At 39.6% G+C, this 16,077-nt stretch overlaps 1 protein-coding gene across 1 annotated transcript in view; it reads right to left on the minus strand.

Moving 5' to 3' along the window:
- Window positions 1–2,875: 2,875 nt before the first annotated feature.
- Window positions 2,876–16,077, minus strand: part of MPHOSPH8 (M-phase phosphoprotein 8) — a 53,925-nt gene continuing 40,723 nt past the window's right edge. The window contains exons 9-14 of the mRNA XM_080798288.1: window positions 15,626–15,712; window positions 11,297–11,451; window positions 8,513–8,667; window positions 5,597–5,724; window positions 4,658–4,741; window positions 2,876–3,931 (exon numbers count right to left, since the gene is read on the minus strand). Coding sequence (XP_080654414.1) covers window positions 3,890–3,931; window positions 4,658–4,741; window positions 5,597–5,724; window positions 8,513–8,667; window positions 11,297–11,451; window positions 15,626–15,712 — 651 coding nt within the window. The 3' untranslated portion in view covers window positions 2,876–3,889. The remainder of the gene's footprint in view (window positions 3,932–4,657; window positions 4,742–5,596; window positions 5,725–8,512; window positions 8,668–11,296; window positions 11,452–15,625; window positions 15,713–16,077) is intronic.

Below are 16,077 nucleotides of genomic sequence, written 5' to 3' on the forward strand. Positions count from 1 at the left end.
CGCTCTTCTGTACTTGGAGGGAGATTTAAGGCTTAGAAATCCCAGATCTGGTCTGAAAGGAGCATTATCTGCAAGTCAGCACTGGATGGAGGAAAGCAGTGTGGGTTCTAATTAGTGGTTCTCTGCATTTACTTACCAACCAACTTGGTTGGTAACCAACTTTACTTACTTACCAACTTACTTTACTTACTTACTAACACTTGGACCAATAAAGCTTTAAAAACTTAAAACAATTTTAAGGGTTTACATAGTTTTAGGCTATGAAAATTAACTGCATAAAATATTAAGATTTTCCAAATTCTTATTTCATAAATCACTTTTTGATAGTGCTGGTGTGTATATCCTCCTTTTCCTTGGTCTTTGCTTATTATCCTCATTGCTTTAAAGACATTAGACTTGCATGGTAAATGCTTTATCAGGTCCTTTCACCATTAATATTCTGGATGCTAAGCCTTTTTCCACCACTAGTATTTTCCTACTTTAAAAGCTACCAGTGTTAACACCGAGTCAATTCTAAAAACACCTGAGCTTCAAACTGCAGCCTCCTGACATTTCACTGAATAAGACAGGAATGACTTGGGAAGACAATATACGCAACTGACCTCTTCTCAGAGCTAAACCAAACTCCCTAACTGAACCTGTTCAACATTTGAGTAGTTTGGATACTGGATGCTGCTCTTTGGTACTGTTGCGATAAAAAAGCATGTATGGGGTGCCTGGGTGGCTCAGAGGGTTAAGCCTCTACCTTCAGGTCAGATCATGATCTCAGGGTCCTGGGATTGAGCCCCGCATCCGGCTCTCTGCTCAGCAGGGATCCTGCTCCCCACCCCCACCCCTCTGCCTGACTCTCTTGCCTACTTGTGATCTCTGTCAAATAAATAAAAAGAATCTTTAAAAAAAAAAAAAAACATGTATGTGCTTTCTCATTAGAGTGGACCAGATCTGAATGATATAGAACTTAATTGAATAACCCAGTTATGTTGTCCTTACTGCCATATGCACTGGAGAGGATTTTTTTTTTTTTTTTAATTTATTTGAGAGTGAGCGAGCGAGTGGTGGGCGGGGAGGGTTAGAGGGAGAGGGACAAGCATACTCCCCCCACTCCCCGAGCAGGAAGTCCTGCATGGGGCTCAAACCCAGGACCTTGAGATCTCAACCTGAGCCAAAGGCAGATGCTTAACGAACTGAACCATCCAGGTGTTCCTGATTTTTTTTAAGTTAATATAAAATTGAAATAAAAATGTGTACTATTTGGTTTTCTCTGAGTCTGGCTGAACAATGATGCATCCTAGTTTTGACGATCTGCTTATAATAAGATTGCCCATGGCCTAGATATAAAGCTCAGTTACATATTCTGTATCGTATATGCTTTCTAAGAAGACTGCTTTGGTTTTGACCTATAGTACTAAGCAAATCTGTAAATCATCTGGTAAGGTGCTGCTTGAGAAATGGTTTTCTACAGAAACCATGGCTCACACTCTGTACAAATTTTATTTAAATGTCAAAGTAGCAGCATTATCAGTATCTGATGGAATTAGCTGCCTAGTCAGAGAACCAGCAAGAAACCACTCAAGTGCGAGTCTCTAAACGATCCAAGTCTTCTCCATCCTGAAGAAACCAGAACTTTCAGGGGCGCCTGGGTGGCTCAGTGGGTTAAGCCTCTGCCTTCGGCTCAGGTCATGATCTCAGGGTCCTGGGATCGAGCCCTGCATCGGGCTTTCTGCTCAGCGGAGAGCCTACTTCCTCCTCTCTCTCTGCCTGCCTCTCTGCCTACTTGTGATCTCTATCTGTCCAAAAAAAAGAAACCAGAACTTTCAGAGTGGACAAGTATGGTTTTCATCTGGCTATAGGGAAGGTATAGTTTAGAACAAAAGGTATTAAATTCTGTGGCTCTATTTTCTATTCCTAGTAGATACAACTGTTTACATAACTTACTGCCACATCTGGCATAAATAAAACTGGTAGAAGTTGAGATGGACAACTCAAAGGTTGTGTTACCTCAAATCTCACACTTTTGTCTTCCTTCCCTGACCCTGCTTCTGTCAAAATAACTTGCTCAGTTATTTTCTTCATGTTACATGTTTTTGGTTTTTAAATATTTTATTTAATAAAATTAAAGATTTTATTTATTTGACAGAGAGATTGTGAGAGAGGGAACAGAAGCAGGCTTCCCACAGAGCAGGGAGCCTGATGTGGGGCTCAGTCATGACCTGAGTCCAAGGCAGATGCTTAACTAGACTGAGCCACCAAGGTGCCCCTGTTTTGTTTTTTTTTGTTTGTTTTTTAAACCTTGCTGACTTCCCAGCTTTCATACTTCTGAACCTAAACTTCTAAGGAAATTATTCATCAGATTTCCTACTTTATTTCTATCCTGGCCTTGCCTCTTGGATTAACTTGCCTCTTGTAAAGCTAATACTATCTTTTTTTTTTTTTTTTTTTAAGATCTTACTTATTTGACAGAGATCAGAAGTAGGCAGAGCAGCAGGCAGAGAGAAAAGGGGAAGCAGGCTCCCCGCTGAGCAGAGAGCCTCATGTGGAGCTCGATCCCAGGACCCTGAGATCATGACCTGAGCCGAAGGCAGAGGCTTAACCCACTGAGCCACCCAGGTGCCCCAAGCTAATACTATCTTAAGCATGATTTTGAGACAGAAATTTTCTATAAAAACCCATTTCTTCCTGACTGTTCCTGACCCACCCCACTGTTAACTCAAATCTCACAACTTTTTCCCTAGAAAGCTGTGAAGTCAGATACAGTGCTAGTCATACATGACTCAATGTAGATGAAAAAATTACAATCCCAGCTGTCATTTAGCTAAAAAATTACACATTAGTATCCCCCTGGTTTTGAAGTCCTGAGACTTGAGATACAAAGAAATAGACCAACATTTGGTGTTTTATTGAGAACATTGTAGGAAAAGGCAGTACGTAAAGTAAAAATGGCTCTCTGAAATGTCTATACAATGTATGTGGTCTACTATATGACATTCTGAAAAATTTTCATTAAAATTATAAAACCAATCATGAACTAAATAATTTTATAATCTCCAAGTCCAGACTGAGTTTGACCTTTTAGTTAGCCAAATATTTCTTAAGAGACTATGAGAGATCTGTGGGGAATCTCTAGAAAGAGAAACTCTTCACATGAGGCACAGTATGGCAAATAAACCTTGGCTGGCCTTCCTAGTGTTCGTAATAAGGGCACAGGATCTGGCTTTTGAAAATTACTTGACAGATGAAAGAACAAGGATAAAAGTCCCCAAGTACTATGTTCTTTAGGCCCCATAGTGTCCCAGCTTACATTTTTTTTTCTTTCTTTTTTTTTTCTGTATCTTAGATTCTGATTTACTATCTTTTCAAAGAATAAAGGATAACTGCAAATACACAAAGTTGTCACCTCCAATTCAGGATCTGTGGCAACTGCATATTACGAACAGCTCAGACCTCCTCTCTCAAATCTGCCTACCAAGTTAGAAAGTCATCCTTTAAGGGCAGCAAATTGATACCTTATTTAGTGCTTCAGTGACTTGAATATCACATCCACACTTAATTGTTTTTAATGCAGAAATTCACCAGGGCTAGTAGAAAATTTCAAGTTAGAAAAAAGACTTTTAATTTTCTTAAATAATTCTCCCATGTACCTTTCCACATTGTGGAAAAACTGAGTTATGCAGTCTGGAGACAACATCAAAATTTCAGAACACTGGCACAAATACTTACATCTATATTTTATAATATATTAGAACCACCATGTCCTGTGTTAGAGCCTGTAACAGATAACAGGCCTGAAACTGCAAGAGGTTTACAGATGAAACTTCAGTTCTGGAGGTGTTAGCTGTGCCAGAGTCCCAAAATAGGCCTGGAAATAACTCCATCCCAACTCTCCGTTCCGTCACTGCAGCTGTACTCTGTATGCACCTATTAGCAGTTTAACCTTTTGAAAGAAAACAGGCGTAAGTATCAGTACAGATACCTCTATCAAGTTTCTCTTTCTTCAGAAAGGGAAAACACTCACACAACCAAGATTTGTCTTATTTGGCAATGTTCTCAAGTTGGTTACCAATTCAGGGTGTTAGGTTGACACTTTTAATAAAAAATCCAAGTGCTTATAACTTGATTTTTAGATTATTATAATAAATGTACTATTTGTTACATAGACTTTTGGTCCAGCTTCAGTGTTCAGTGAACAGCCTATGGACATACGTAAAATGTTATACGTTAAATAACAAAGGCAAGAACTACAGCTTCGACTGCTCAATACCCGAGAGATGCATTCTTACCATCAGTCCCTTTTTTTTTTTTTAAAGATTTTATTTATTTATTTGGCGGAGAGGCAGGCAGATAAGAGAGGAGGAAGCAGGCTCCCTGCTGAGCAGAGAGCCTGATGCAGGACTCAATCCCAGGACCCTGAGATCATGACCTGAGCCGAAGGCAGAGGCTTAACCCACTGAGCCACCCAGGCACCCCATCAGTCCCTTTCTTGACACACAATTTATGTCTAACACATCTGTAGATTTTGGTGCACTGCTATCCCAGAAAGCACTGGTCTCCAGGACAGGCACACCAGGAACACAGCATTCTTGGAATTTTTTTCTGCCGATAAAGTAATCTGAAGTAGCAATATGAGTAGCTGCACTAAATGTAAGGAAAGGGTTTTCACCTTGGCAGAAGGGGCTTCCGTCAACCTTATGAAGAGTTTATTGAGGCCTGCAGCAGGGCTGAACGAGTAAACAAAATGACTGTCCTAGGGAAAGAGACCAACCAGTCAGTGTTCTCTCAAACTTCTACATTGAAGAACATCATTGTATCTTAAAACATTTCAGAATCCAAAGATGTAAAAGAGAACACAAATTTTATACTTTATATCGATTTGCTGATTACTTTTCTCTTGATTTATTAAAAAGATACAAATGACAAAAAAGCTTGTAAGATTTATCTGCAAAAACAGCAACCAGATAAATCTTTAGGATTGGATTAGCTTGTATAATGTGTATGGATAGCCATATACAGCATGAGTGTTAAAAATCTTCATAAACAATTGACTTTGCTTAAGTCAGCCTAAGGAAAGAATTCTAAGTATAGAAAAGTACACACAGGTTCTTCAAGACCATTTTTTTGTTAAAATTATATAGCTGATAATATTTTGTTATAAACCAAAATTACAGTATAATGGTTACCTAAAACTACACCCATTAAAAAACTAAGCATAAATACACCCACGTTCTAGGTATTTGAATCACAGAATGGGTATATTTTTAAAATTCCCTAAATTTCCTTTAGGTGAATGTTTGTAATTATAATGGTGGGGAAAGGCAGAATATTTTTAAAAATCAGTACGTTTCTTACACCTTAAGAATTTATATTCAGAATGTTCTAAGACATTATGATAAATATAACTTAAGGCATATATATCAAACATGAGAAATCCAGACTCTTAAAGAATTTAGGAAAATTTTACTTTGTAATTATGGGTTATTGTCTTATTTCCAATTGGCTTAGCTGTAATTAACATATTTTATTAAAACACACCATTAAAAGTCATCTGTGCTTCTGGATTAGAAGAATGTATTTTTCAGTAATGAACTACAGAAAATCTTACCAGAAAAACTGGAAGTTGAAATTTATCATTTAAAACTACAGCTTGTACACTACATGGTCCACAGAGCCGAGCAATAACTTCTTTACCCAAAAAGTTGGCATGGAAAATAAACAGCAGGATGCCAGAGCCTGAATAAGGGAGATGTAAACATAGATTTTAGTATCAACCCTACCATGGCCATCTTTCAACTCTGAAGAAGGCGCACCTGTACAAGTTGGGAGTGGTCCCCTCAGTAAGCCTGGTGGAACACACCCTGCCTGATGCCCACTCATACCAGACAATCCGAGTCCCAAATTCAAAACGTGGTGTTACCTAGCATTTTTCAAACCACAGACCCTTTCTATTTTTTGTCCAAGTGATCCCTACTGACAGCTCAGGGAACAAATTTTTTAAAAATATGCTTTCTACATTAATTTTGGTCTTAAAGGGTATTTAAAAGTTGCTGCTGAGTATGTAAAATGTCCATGGAAGCAAACTTCTATGATGGTTTCTCTGGGTTTGGGTTTGAGTGACTGTCTATTTTATTTTACATAGTATTTTGCCTTTTCCAAATTTTCTGATTAATACCAAACCTTATTTTGGCAGGGTGGGATAGGGTGGGGACTATGAGATTTGAAGCTTTCACTGAATATCCAAAATACTCTGCATGACTCATTTTTCTGAACAAAGCTATACTTTTATTATAACAGAAAATAGATACATGAACTCTATGACCTTTCTGATATGCCATTTTTTAAGATGAAAAAACACTGATCCAGCCCAATTATAAACAAGAGGAGACTTCATAAAAGAGACCCCCAAGGAACCATTGGCTTTATTTGTTCTGGTCCCAGGGAAAGGAGGACACACTGATTCACCACTAGCTCTCTTTCTTCTCCTTTCGAAGCTATTTAAGGTTTGTCATACTGATTACTTAAAATGCTATACCCACCCCACACCCGCTCCCAAAGTGCTGAGGTTCAAAAGAAAAGGCCTACACACAATATAGGGACTGTTTCTTGTCTTTTTCCCCTCAGCTCCACTATGAATGAGCATCTGATCTGGGACAGAGGTTGAGTTGAGTATTTGTTACTCTCTCTATAGAGGAGAGTGGTGGTAACTCTTCAAAATGACCTGAATGGGGACTAGTAGTCTACAGTGAAAATCCTATGTGAAAATCCTTCGTTCAGGTGCTGTTTATTCTAACCAAAATCAGTTAGATCTAAGGAAGTTGTGTTCATTAGCTCTACTCTGACAAATACTTGAACTTCACAGACCTACTATGACATGAGGAACCCTAATTAATTTGCCAGTAGTTGTTTCATGCTATCAGTATAAATGTTTTCTCCAAACTGGATGTTAAACACAATCACAATCCCCTCAAGGAACCAAGGTCAGTGCTTCTCAAACTTAAGTGTGTTCATAAATCACCTGAGATCTTACCAAGGTGTCAACTGAGAGTCAGGTCTGGGTGGGCCTGACAGTCTGCATCTCTAACAAGCTCTCAGAGCAGTCTGAGACCATACTGACTAGCAAGGGTCAGGAAAACCTATCAGGATCTTGTATCAGGATGACAAGGCATCTTTGGTAAGATTTCAGATAGAGAAGATTTCTGTTAACCACACTGTGTATGTGCAGAAAAAGAAAATTTAGTAACCTTAAGACAGTTCAGGTGCACTGAAGCCCATAAGTTGTGAATGCTGGGAGACTGGTCCAGATCAGCTCAGCAACCCCTACACTCTGTTCCCCAACCCTGTGCTCACTACCCAGCAATGCAAACTATCTACTTGGACAGTTGAAACCACAAATGATTCTTCAATGTCAAGTTCACTAAACACAGGTGTTATGTAATAGCTGTCTTTAATTAAATTTTCATTAATGAATACATACATACATATATATAAAGATTTATTTCTTTATTTGAGAAAGAATGAACAAAGGGCTGGTGGCCAGAGTCAGAGTGAAAAGAAGAAGCAGACTCCCTGCTAAAGCGCAGATGCAGGACTTGATTCCAGGACCCTGAGATCATGACCTGAGCCAAAGGCAGATGCTTAATCAACTGGGCCACCCAAGCACCCAATACGTATTTTTTTAAATGGATGTTTTTGCTTAACAAAAAAGCCAGAACCCAGTTTCCTACTTTAATGAAGGCAGTGTTCTTTCCACTTAAACAGTTTATGCTGTGTCCCTGTCCTAGAGAAGGGCCATGCCCATGTCATGGTCTTGCCTGCAGAGTAGCTGTTAAGCAGAGGCTGGGAACCAGAACTAAAGTTTCCACCTCCTGCTATTCAACTTTCCTATGGGTCAAGACACTGACTTTTTATTTTAATAAAACTCAAGTTTAACAAAAGGTAGTACAACTATTAAGATCCAACTTCCATACTTTTTTTTTCCTGGTGCAAAAAAGGTGGTTTCATTAAAGCAGAGAAGACAAGACCCAAGGCAGGAAGAACGGTTCCAACTTCCATGCTTTTTCATTTTAAAAAAAAATTTAAGATTTATCTGAGGGGGGTGGAAGGACAGAGAGAAAATCTCAAGCAGACGTCCTGCTGTGCACAGAGCCCAACTCAGGGCTCAATCACGACTCTTGAGATCATGACCTGACCCAAAATGAGGAGTCGGATGCTTAACCGACTGAGCCACCCAGGCACCCCTATGGTTTTTAAACAAGTGCTAACAGTGCTCCGTGGATCCCTCAAAGTCACCTGGGATGGTAGGTATCAGCCGGGTCACCTTTTTCTGCCGGAGTAGCTCTGCTGTTAACTATTTTACATAATTATACATAATGGGATTCTGTGAAGATATGTTCACAGAGTTCTATTTAAAAATCAGCTGACAGTCTCTGGCCATACCACCCTGAACACGCCCAATCTCATCTGATTAGAAATCAGCTGATATTTACAGTGTCACTTTTCAAACAGAAAAACATAGGCTTACCTTCTGGTATGTTCTGTGGGGGTTTGTAATTGAAATCTGTTGAAAAATCTGGCCCCTCACAGAGACGATGACATGCTATTGGGAAAATTGGTTCTAATAGAGCAAGACGTGCTTCAAAGTAATCCCTTATTGTTTCTTCTGCTACTCTTGAAAGTCTAGGAAAGAGTTGTTAATATTAATGTAGAAAATAACCATGAGTCATATTATCAAACTGCTAAATACAAAGGCCTTCCCAAATCAACCTTTAAAATAAATGTAACTTCCTACTCATCCTGCTTCCCTGGTGTATTTTTCTTTAGCACTTAGCATCTGACACATTGTCTTACTGTCTATGTTGTCACAGTGAATTTAGGCTCTAAGAGGGCCAGTCATTTCACCCCCGCTGCTGTCTCCATCTTCCCAGTCTTCTGAATAGTCCCTGGTGTACAGACAGCACTCAATACTTATTTGTCTAATGAAAATGAAAATTCTACTGAACAATAAATTTGAGAAGTGCCACAAACACACACACACACTTTATAGTACTTAGTATAGAAGACAGTTAAATAAAATGCTAATGCAGATTAGTGCTAATTCAGAAAATATTTTTAAATTATCTAGGTAAGGTAACCAACTCATTTGGTTTTCCCAAGATATTCAGGTTTTAGGAGTGGAAATCCACTGTGTTGGGTCATGGACACACAGAGAAATTACAGGTTGGGTAAAGCTCCCAGCAAAGGCTGGAGAGATTCACGACGTACATGCCATTTTCGTTTGTTTTTTGTCTCTCATCTGAAATTTACCTTACTTTCTGCCTAGAATATAGATCCTGGAATTGGAGTAACTATGATGTAAAATGAAATCTTATAATGTAAGCATGAAGATCCAAGTCATACCTCTAGACTCCCTATTATTTTGAACAATAAACATCTTATTCGTATTAACTACTGTATGTGATGTTTCTATTACGTGTTGTCAAAATAATTTTTTTTAAATTAGTTTCAGAGGCAGAATTTAGTGTTTCATCAGTCACATATAACACCCAGTGCTCATTACATCAAGTGCCCTTCTTAATGCCTGTCACCTGATTATCCCTACCCCCTTCCTTCCAGCAACCCTCAGTTTGTTTCCTAGAGTTCAGCCTCTCTGGTGGTTTGCCTCCCTCTCAATTTTGATCTTATTTTTTCCTTCCTTTCCCCTATGTTCATCTGTTTTGTTTCTTAAATTCCACGAGTGAAATCATGTATTTGTCTTTCTCTGACTGACTTACTTTGCTTAGCGTAATACCCTCTAGTTCCATGCACATCATTGCAAATGGCAAGATTTCATCCTTGTTGATGGCAGAGTAAGCCAGAATAATTCTTAAGGAAAAAGCTAAATTACTTGTGTGATTTTCAATTAAAATAAAATGATTTAGAATTCATCTGAAAAAGAATGAACTTGAACGGATAAACTGTGGTACATCCAGACAATGGAATACTGTTCAGCATTAGAAAGAAATAAGCTAAGCCATGAAGAAGACATGGTGGACTGCTATGTTTATACAGTATTATTTACAACAGCCAAATTATGGAAGCAGCCAAGTGTCCATCGATAGATGGTAAGTGGATAAAGAAGAGGTAGTATGTAAATTATTCAGCCATAAAAAATGAAATCTTGTCATTTGCAACAACATGGATGGATCAAGAGAGTATAATGCTAAGTGAAATAAGTCAGAGACAAAAACCATATTATTTCACTCATGTGGAATTTAAGAAACAAAACAAATGAACAAAGGAAAAATATTGACAAAATATTGACAGTCAGCTCCACATTCGATTACAAGTTGTACAGACAAATAAAAAAAACAGACAACTATGGAGAACAAACTGATGGCTCCCACAGGGGAGTGGGTGGGGGATGGGAGAAATCAGTGAAGGGGATTAAGAGTGATGAGCACTGAGTAATATAGAGAGTTGCTGAATCACTATATTGTACCCCTGAAATTTAATACTATGTTAACTAACTGGAATTAAAGTAAACAAAAAATTAAAAAAAAAAAAAAAGACATGGAGGAATCTTCAATGCATATTACTAAGTGAAAGATGCCAATCTGTAAAGGGCAAGTACTATGATTCCAACTGCAATGACATTCTGGAAAAAGCAAAACAATGGAGACAGCAAAAAGATCAGTGATTGCCATGGGTTGGGGGGCAGGGGCAGGAAGGGATGAACAGGCAAAGCACAGAGGATTTTTAGGGCAGTGCTGTTCTGTATGACACTAATGGTGGGTATACGTCATTATACATTTGTCAAAACTCCAAAATGCACAACACCAAGGTGAACCCTAATGTAAACCCATGGACTCTGGATGGTAACTGTCAATGCAGGTTCATTGGTTTTAGCAAATGCACCACTCTGGTGGACAGATGTTAGTAGGGGAGGTTGTGCATGTATGGAAGCAGAGGATATGTAGGAACTCTGTACTTTTAGCTCAACTTCACCGTGAACCTAAAATTGCCTGAAAAAATCATGTCTATTTTAAAAGAAATACAGATTAGTTTTAAGAAAGCATGAGTCAAATTACGAGCATAATTAAGATTTTTAAGGACATACTCCTATCTAGGAGTGTCAGTGTTAAATTTTAAAGTTTGAGACCTCAATAACTGTCAGAAAAATAATTCATATGCCACTTACTAAATTTATGATATTTTGAGAACAGTAACCTGTCATGACTTCCACTTAACAATCTTCATCTGAGCAATTATACACATGATGTGTCCACACAGACTCTGTGACTTAACCATGGCACACGCTCACACTTACGTCTCTAAATGATTCTTCAGCAAGTCGTACACCAACACGTTGTTACACTGCTTTGCAAAATGCAGTGCACTGTTTTGGTGCTTTGACAAAATATTGCAGTCAGCTCCACATTCGATTACAAGTCGTACAATATCAGAATTTCCTCTTTTACAGGCCTACGATGGGGAAAAAAGGAACAGTAATTACTTAGCTGTGAGATAACTACCAATCTGTGTTTGCCCCTTTCTCCACACATGAGCTTGGGAATTTCTGTGAAGAGGACAAGAATGTTGGAGAGGGAGAAAAAAACCTGGCATAGGGTCTCACCAAGAGTTACAAACTATTAAGTAAACAAACAGTGGTATGCCCCTTTTACTCAGTGAACAGTACTGAAATCTGTGCTACAATTTCATCCCTGACTCCTGGGGAAATGGGCAACTCTAAAAAAGATATTTCTGTTCCAAAACAGAACAAACACCAGGCCTTCCTAAGCTCTAGCGTGCTCCATTCTTCAGATCAAGTCTCCCAGCACCACAAAGTAATTTCAACATTTCCCTAGAAGACTGCTTTAAAGGAGACTAATTAAGCATAGATACAAATTTGAATTCAGCAAATTTAAGATGGACCTGGACACAGTTCAAAGACCATTTCCAGAGTAAAAAGACCTACATCTATGTTCTCTCCTGTCTGTTATTTACCGGCTAAGGGATGTCAAGTAAGTCCCTAATTCTGAGTCTCACTGTTTCCATTTGTTGAAAGGGGATCACAGTACTTCCACCTCACAACACTGAGGCTGAAATTAAATAACATATTGTAAAGGACCAGGGCAAGCCAGTAAGCTTTCCTACAAAAACAAGTCCATCTGGTATGCTACCACTCCAGACAGTATTTCTAGAGTAGGTTTTTAAGCTGTCCAAGTGCTAGGTCAAAGGGCATGCATCTCACGGAATAGCTGACAAATACGCCCTTCAAAAGGATGTAACTCAGTGGTTCCCACTGGGGTGGTTTTGCCCCCCAGGGGAATTCAGGCAATGTATGGAGACCTTTTTGGTTGTTACAGGGTGGGTACTTATGGCATCTGGTATAGAAGTTAGGGATGCTGTTATACATGCTACAAATGATCTGCCCACAATGCCAGGAGGGAGAAGGTTGAGAAGCCCTTCTGGAACCAATTATATGCCCCACATCAGTGGGTGAGAATGTGGTTTCTCCACACCTTCACACTCTGGTAACAACCAATTTTATATATTATTTCTGAGATGAAAAGTTTTTAAAATTTTATTTCAAAAATTTCTGAAAATCTCTCCCCGTGTTTATTTCTTCTAATTCTAAAAACCAATTTAATATACTAAATCCTTAAAGCTTAAGAAACCAGTACCAAAAAAACCCCAATGTAAACAAAAACCAGACCAAAACAAAAACAAAATTTAAATACAGTTATAGGCAGTCTTATTTAGACAGCACTTAAATATGCTTTAAGCACTTCTCTAGGAAGAAGGAACAAATAGTCCCTCGATCCCTTCCCCTCTGGACACTGCCTTCCTCCTTGTCAGATCAACTCCTAAGTGCCTGCTACATCCAAGATCCACCTCCTCACCCTGTGCAACCCCACACCCCTCATACCCAACAAATGAGGGCACCAATACCCTCTCCAGTGCTACTTCCCAATGGAACTTCCCAGCCTCTTTCTCTGGCATCTCTGCCTCAGCAGATGCTGCAGGCCTCCTTGAAACACTCAGGATACTTCTCTCTCCTGATCTTCCTCTTCCTTCTCCAGTCTTCCCTATGTGGTTGCCTTCCATTTCTGGCTTTTCTTTCCCTTCCAACTCTCAGCAGTGACCCCACTCTCACCCTAGGGCTGTAACTGTGCTGTCTACAGTGATGAACCTGAATTTGAATCTACAGCCGACCCCTCTCTCTTGAGCTAAAGAACACATGTGAAACATCATCTGAGCATTCCTAGCTCAAATGCAACCCCACTCTCATTGTATACTGCCTGAGTTCCTGAAATTAAGAAATAGGATTACCAAGCAACACCTTCAATTACCAAGTCCTGTGAGTTCTATCTTCTTAAACCACTGGTCTGGGGCGCCTGGGTGGCTCAGTGGGTTAAAGCCTCTGCCTTCGGCTCAAGTCATGATCAGGTCCTGGGATGGAGCCCCGCATCAGGCTCTCTGCTCAGCGGGGAGCCTGCTTCCCTTTCTCTCTCTCTGCCTGCTTCTCTGCCTACTTGTGATCTCTGTCTGTCAAATAAATAAATAAAATCTTTAAAAAAAAATAAAATAAAACCACTGGTCAGTCTACCCACTTTTATCTCCACTGTCACTACCTAGGTACAGACTATTATTTCACTTAATCTTATTTATTTTTTTAAAGACTTTTTTTTAAAGATTTTATTTATTTATTTGACAGACAGAGATCACAAGTAGGCAGAGAGGCAGGCAGAGAGAGAGAGAGGAGGAAGCAGGCTCCCCACCGAGCAGAGAGCCTGATGCGGGGCTCGATCCCAGGACCTGGGATCATGACCTGAGCTAAAGGCAGAGGCCTTAACCCACTGAGCCACCCAGGCGCCCCTATTTCACTTAATTTTTTTTTTTAAGAATTTATTTATTTGGGAGAGTGAGAGAGACAGAGAGAGAGCATGAGTGGAGAAAGGTCAGCAGGAGAAGCAGACTCCCTGCCGATCAGGGAGCCCGATGTGGGACTCGATCCCGGGACTCCAGGATCGTGACCTGAGCCGAAGGCAGTCACTTAACCAACTGAGCCACCCAGGAGCCCTATTTCACTTAATTTTAAAATCATCCCTGTAAGTCTGCAAACTGCTTTTTATTTATTTATTTATTTTTAAAGATTTTATTTATTTTACAGAGAAAGAGTAGGCAGAGAGGCAGGCAGAGAGAGAGGAAGGGAAGCAGGCTCCCTGCTGAGCAGAGAGCCTGATGTGGGGCTTGATCCCAGGACCCTGGGATCATGACCTGAGCCGAGGGCAGAGGCTTTAACACAATGAGCCATCCAGGTGCCCCACTGCTTCTCTTTTTAACCAATTCGTTCCCCCTACTGAACTAAGTAAGGGACATTAAAAACAACCACCTTTATTCTGATTATGTCTTTCTCTAGCTTAAACCTTTTAGCAGCTCCCAACTACTCTCAGGACCAAGTTATCCTAATTCCTTGTTCCAGATGTAGACCATGTCCATGCTCACTGCCCTACGTGCACACCTTTATGCACCAGACTACTTAGGTATTTACTGTTTAGAATGTACCTGGTGATTTCTCAATAAGACAAAGTTTTAATTCATATTTGATGTGCCAATTCTTCTCTAAGCATATGGCAACAGAAGACACAAAGGAAAATTAAAACTCAAAAGTAGGACTCCTGAACAAAATAAGCATTTCCATAAACCAAAAATGATATGGCAACACAAGCAGTGAGCAAGGTCCACATCTCGAGCATGGAGGAAGGTTGAGGGGATAGGTGAACCCCGGCCTTGCTCTCTTACTGACTCAGGAAAGACGGCTGAAAATAGGTACTATAGACAAACACCCACTTGGGTCAATTTCTTGCATAAAACTATATCTACAAACGCAGCAGTAAGACAGAGCCTCCACACCAGGAACTAATGCATGGCTCGATGTCAGGACCTGCTCTGTCCTAATGGCATTTTAGGCCAGGAACCTAAACTACCACAGTAGTTAGACTGAGGTTAGCCCCAGGAGAAGCAAAAACAAAACTGCTAAACAGGGAGAGGTCATTAAAGGGATAGTCATGGGGGAGGCTTTAACAACCTTCCACTCAAAATGGTCAGCAAACCACAATTCCAAATATGCATGAAGAAATTGGAGGCTAAAGAGATGAATCCGCCAATGTAAAATAATAATGAAAGTATATCATGTTCTTTTCCACTCCCAGCTCTCTGCATATCCTATTCCAGTTCCTGATTACACAGTTCATCCCTGCCAGCTTATATATCATTCGTAGGATGCAGCTCAGCCACCTATCACATCCACCCTCTTTTTTTTTTTTAAGTAATCTCTATGCTCAACATGGGGCTCAAAACCTATGACCCCAAGATCGAGAGTCATATGCTCTATCGACTGAGCCAGCCAGATGTTCTACCCTGTCCCACCTTGAATCCGCACTGCTCAGCCAGGTATCAACTTTTATGTAATCCCATGGCTCTCTGGGTTTATTCCTATCACATTATTGCTCACATCAACTCTTAATTTTGCTGACCTGTTTCTCCTACACATTTGTGTCCTGTTCCCCATCATATTCCCAACCCCCAGGAGAGTGCCTGGCAATCAGGGTACCAACAGGAACATCTGTCAAGACCGAAGTGAAATATTTACCTTCATTAGAGCAGTCTCACCATTGCTCTGCTGGACATTAACAAAAGCTCCTGCTTCCAAAAGAATAGCCACTGTAGTTAAAAAGTTCTAGTAAAAAAAAAAAAAAAAAGGCAAAATTTAATTCCCAGAATTCTTTAAAAGATAGTTTTTGATGACTTGAAATTTTTTAGCCATCCAGAAAAATACTCAGATTCTATCCCAAGCAGGTCAGTGAACATGGACCTTCACTGTGCCCACCATTCAGGCCCCATGCACAGCCATACACAATTTGACAGCAACTTCAACCTGAAGTTTAACTACTGGTTTCAACATAAGAAACTCTGTATATCAATCCTTTAAAAGATAATATGTGGAAACATTTTAATTACGTTCTTAATCAAAAGGAACACTTAATTTCAATTGGGAAAGATTTTTTAAGATTTTTTTAAGGGTATCTTTCATGTTATTTTCTC

This window comes from Martes martes (genome assembly GCF_963455335.1).
Source record: "Martes martes genome assembly, chromosome: 3".
Lineage (NCBI taxonomy): Eukaryota > Metazoa > Chordata > Mammalia > Carnivora > Mustelidae > Martes > Martes martes.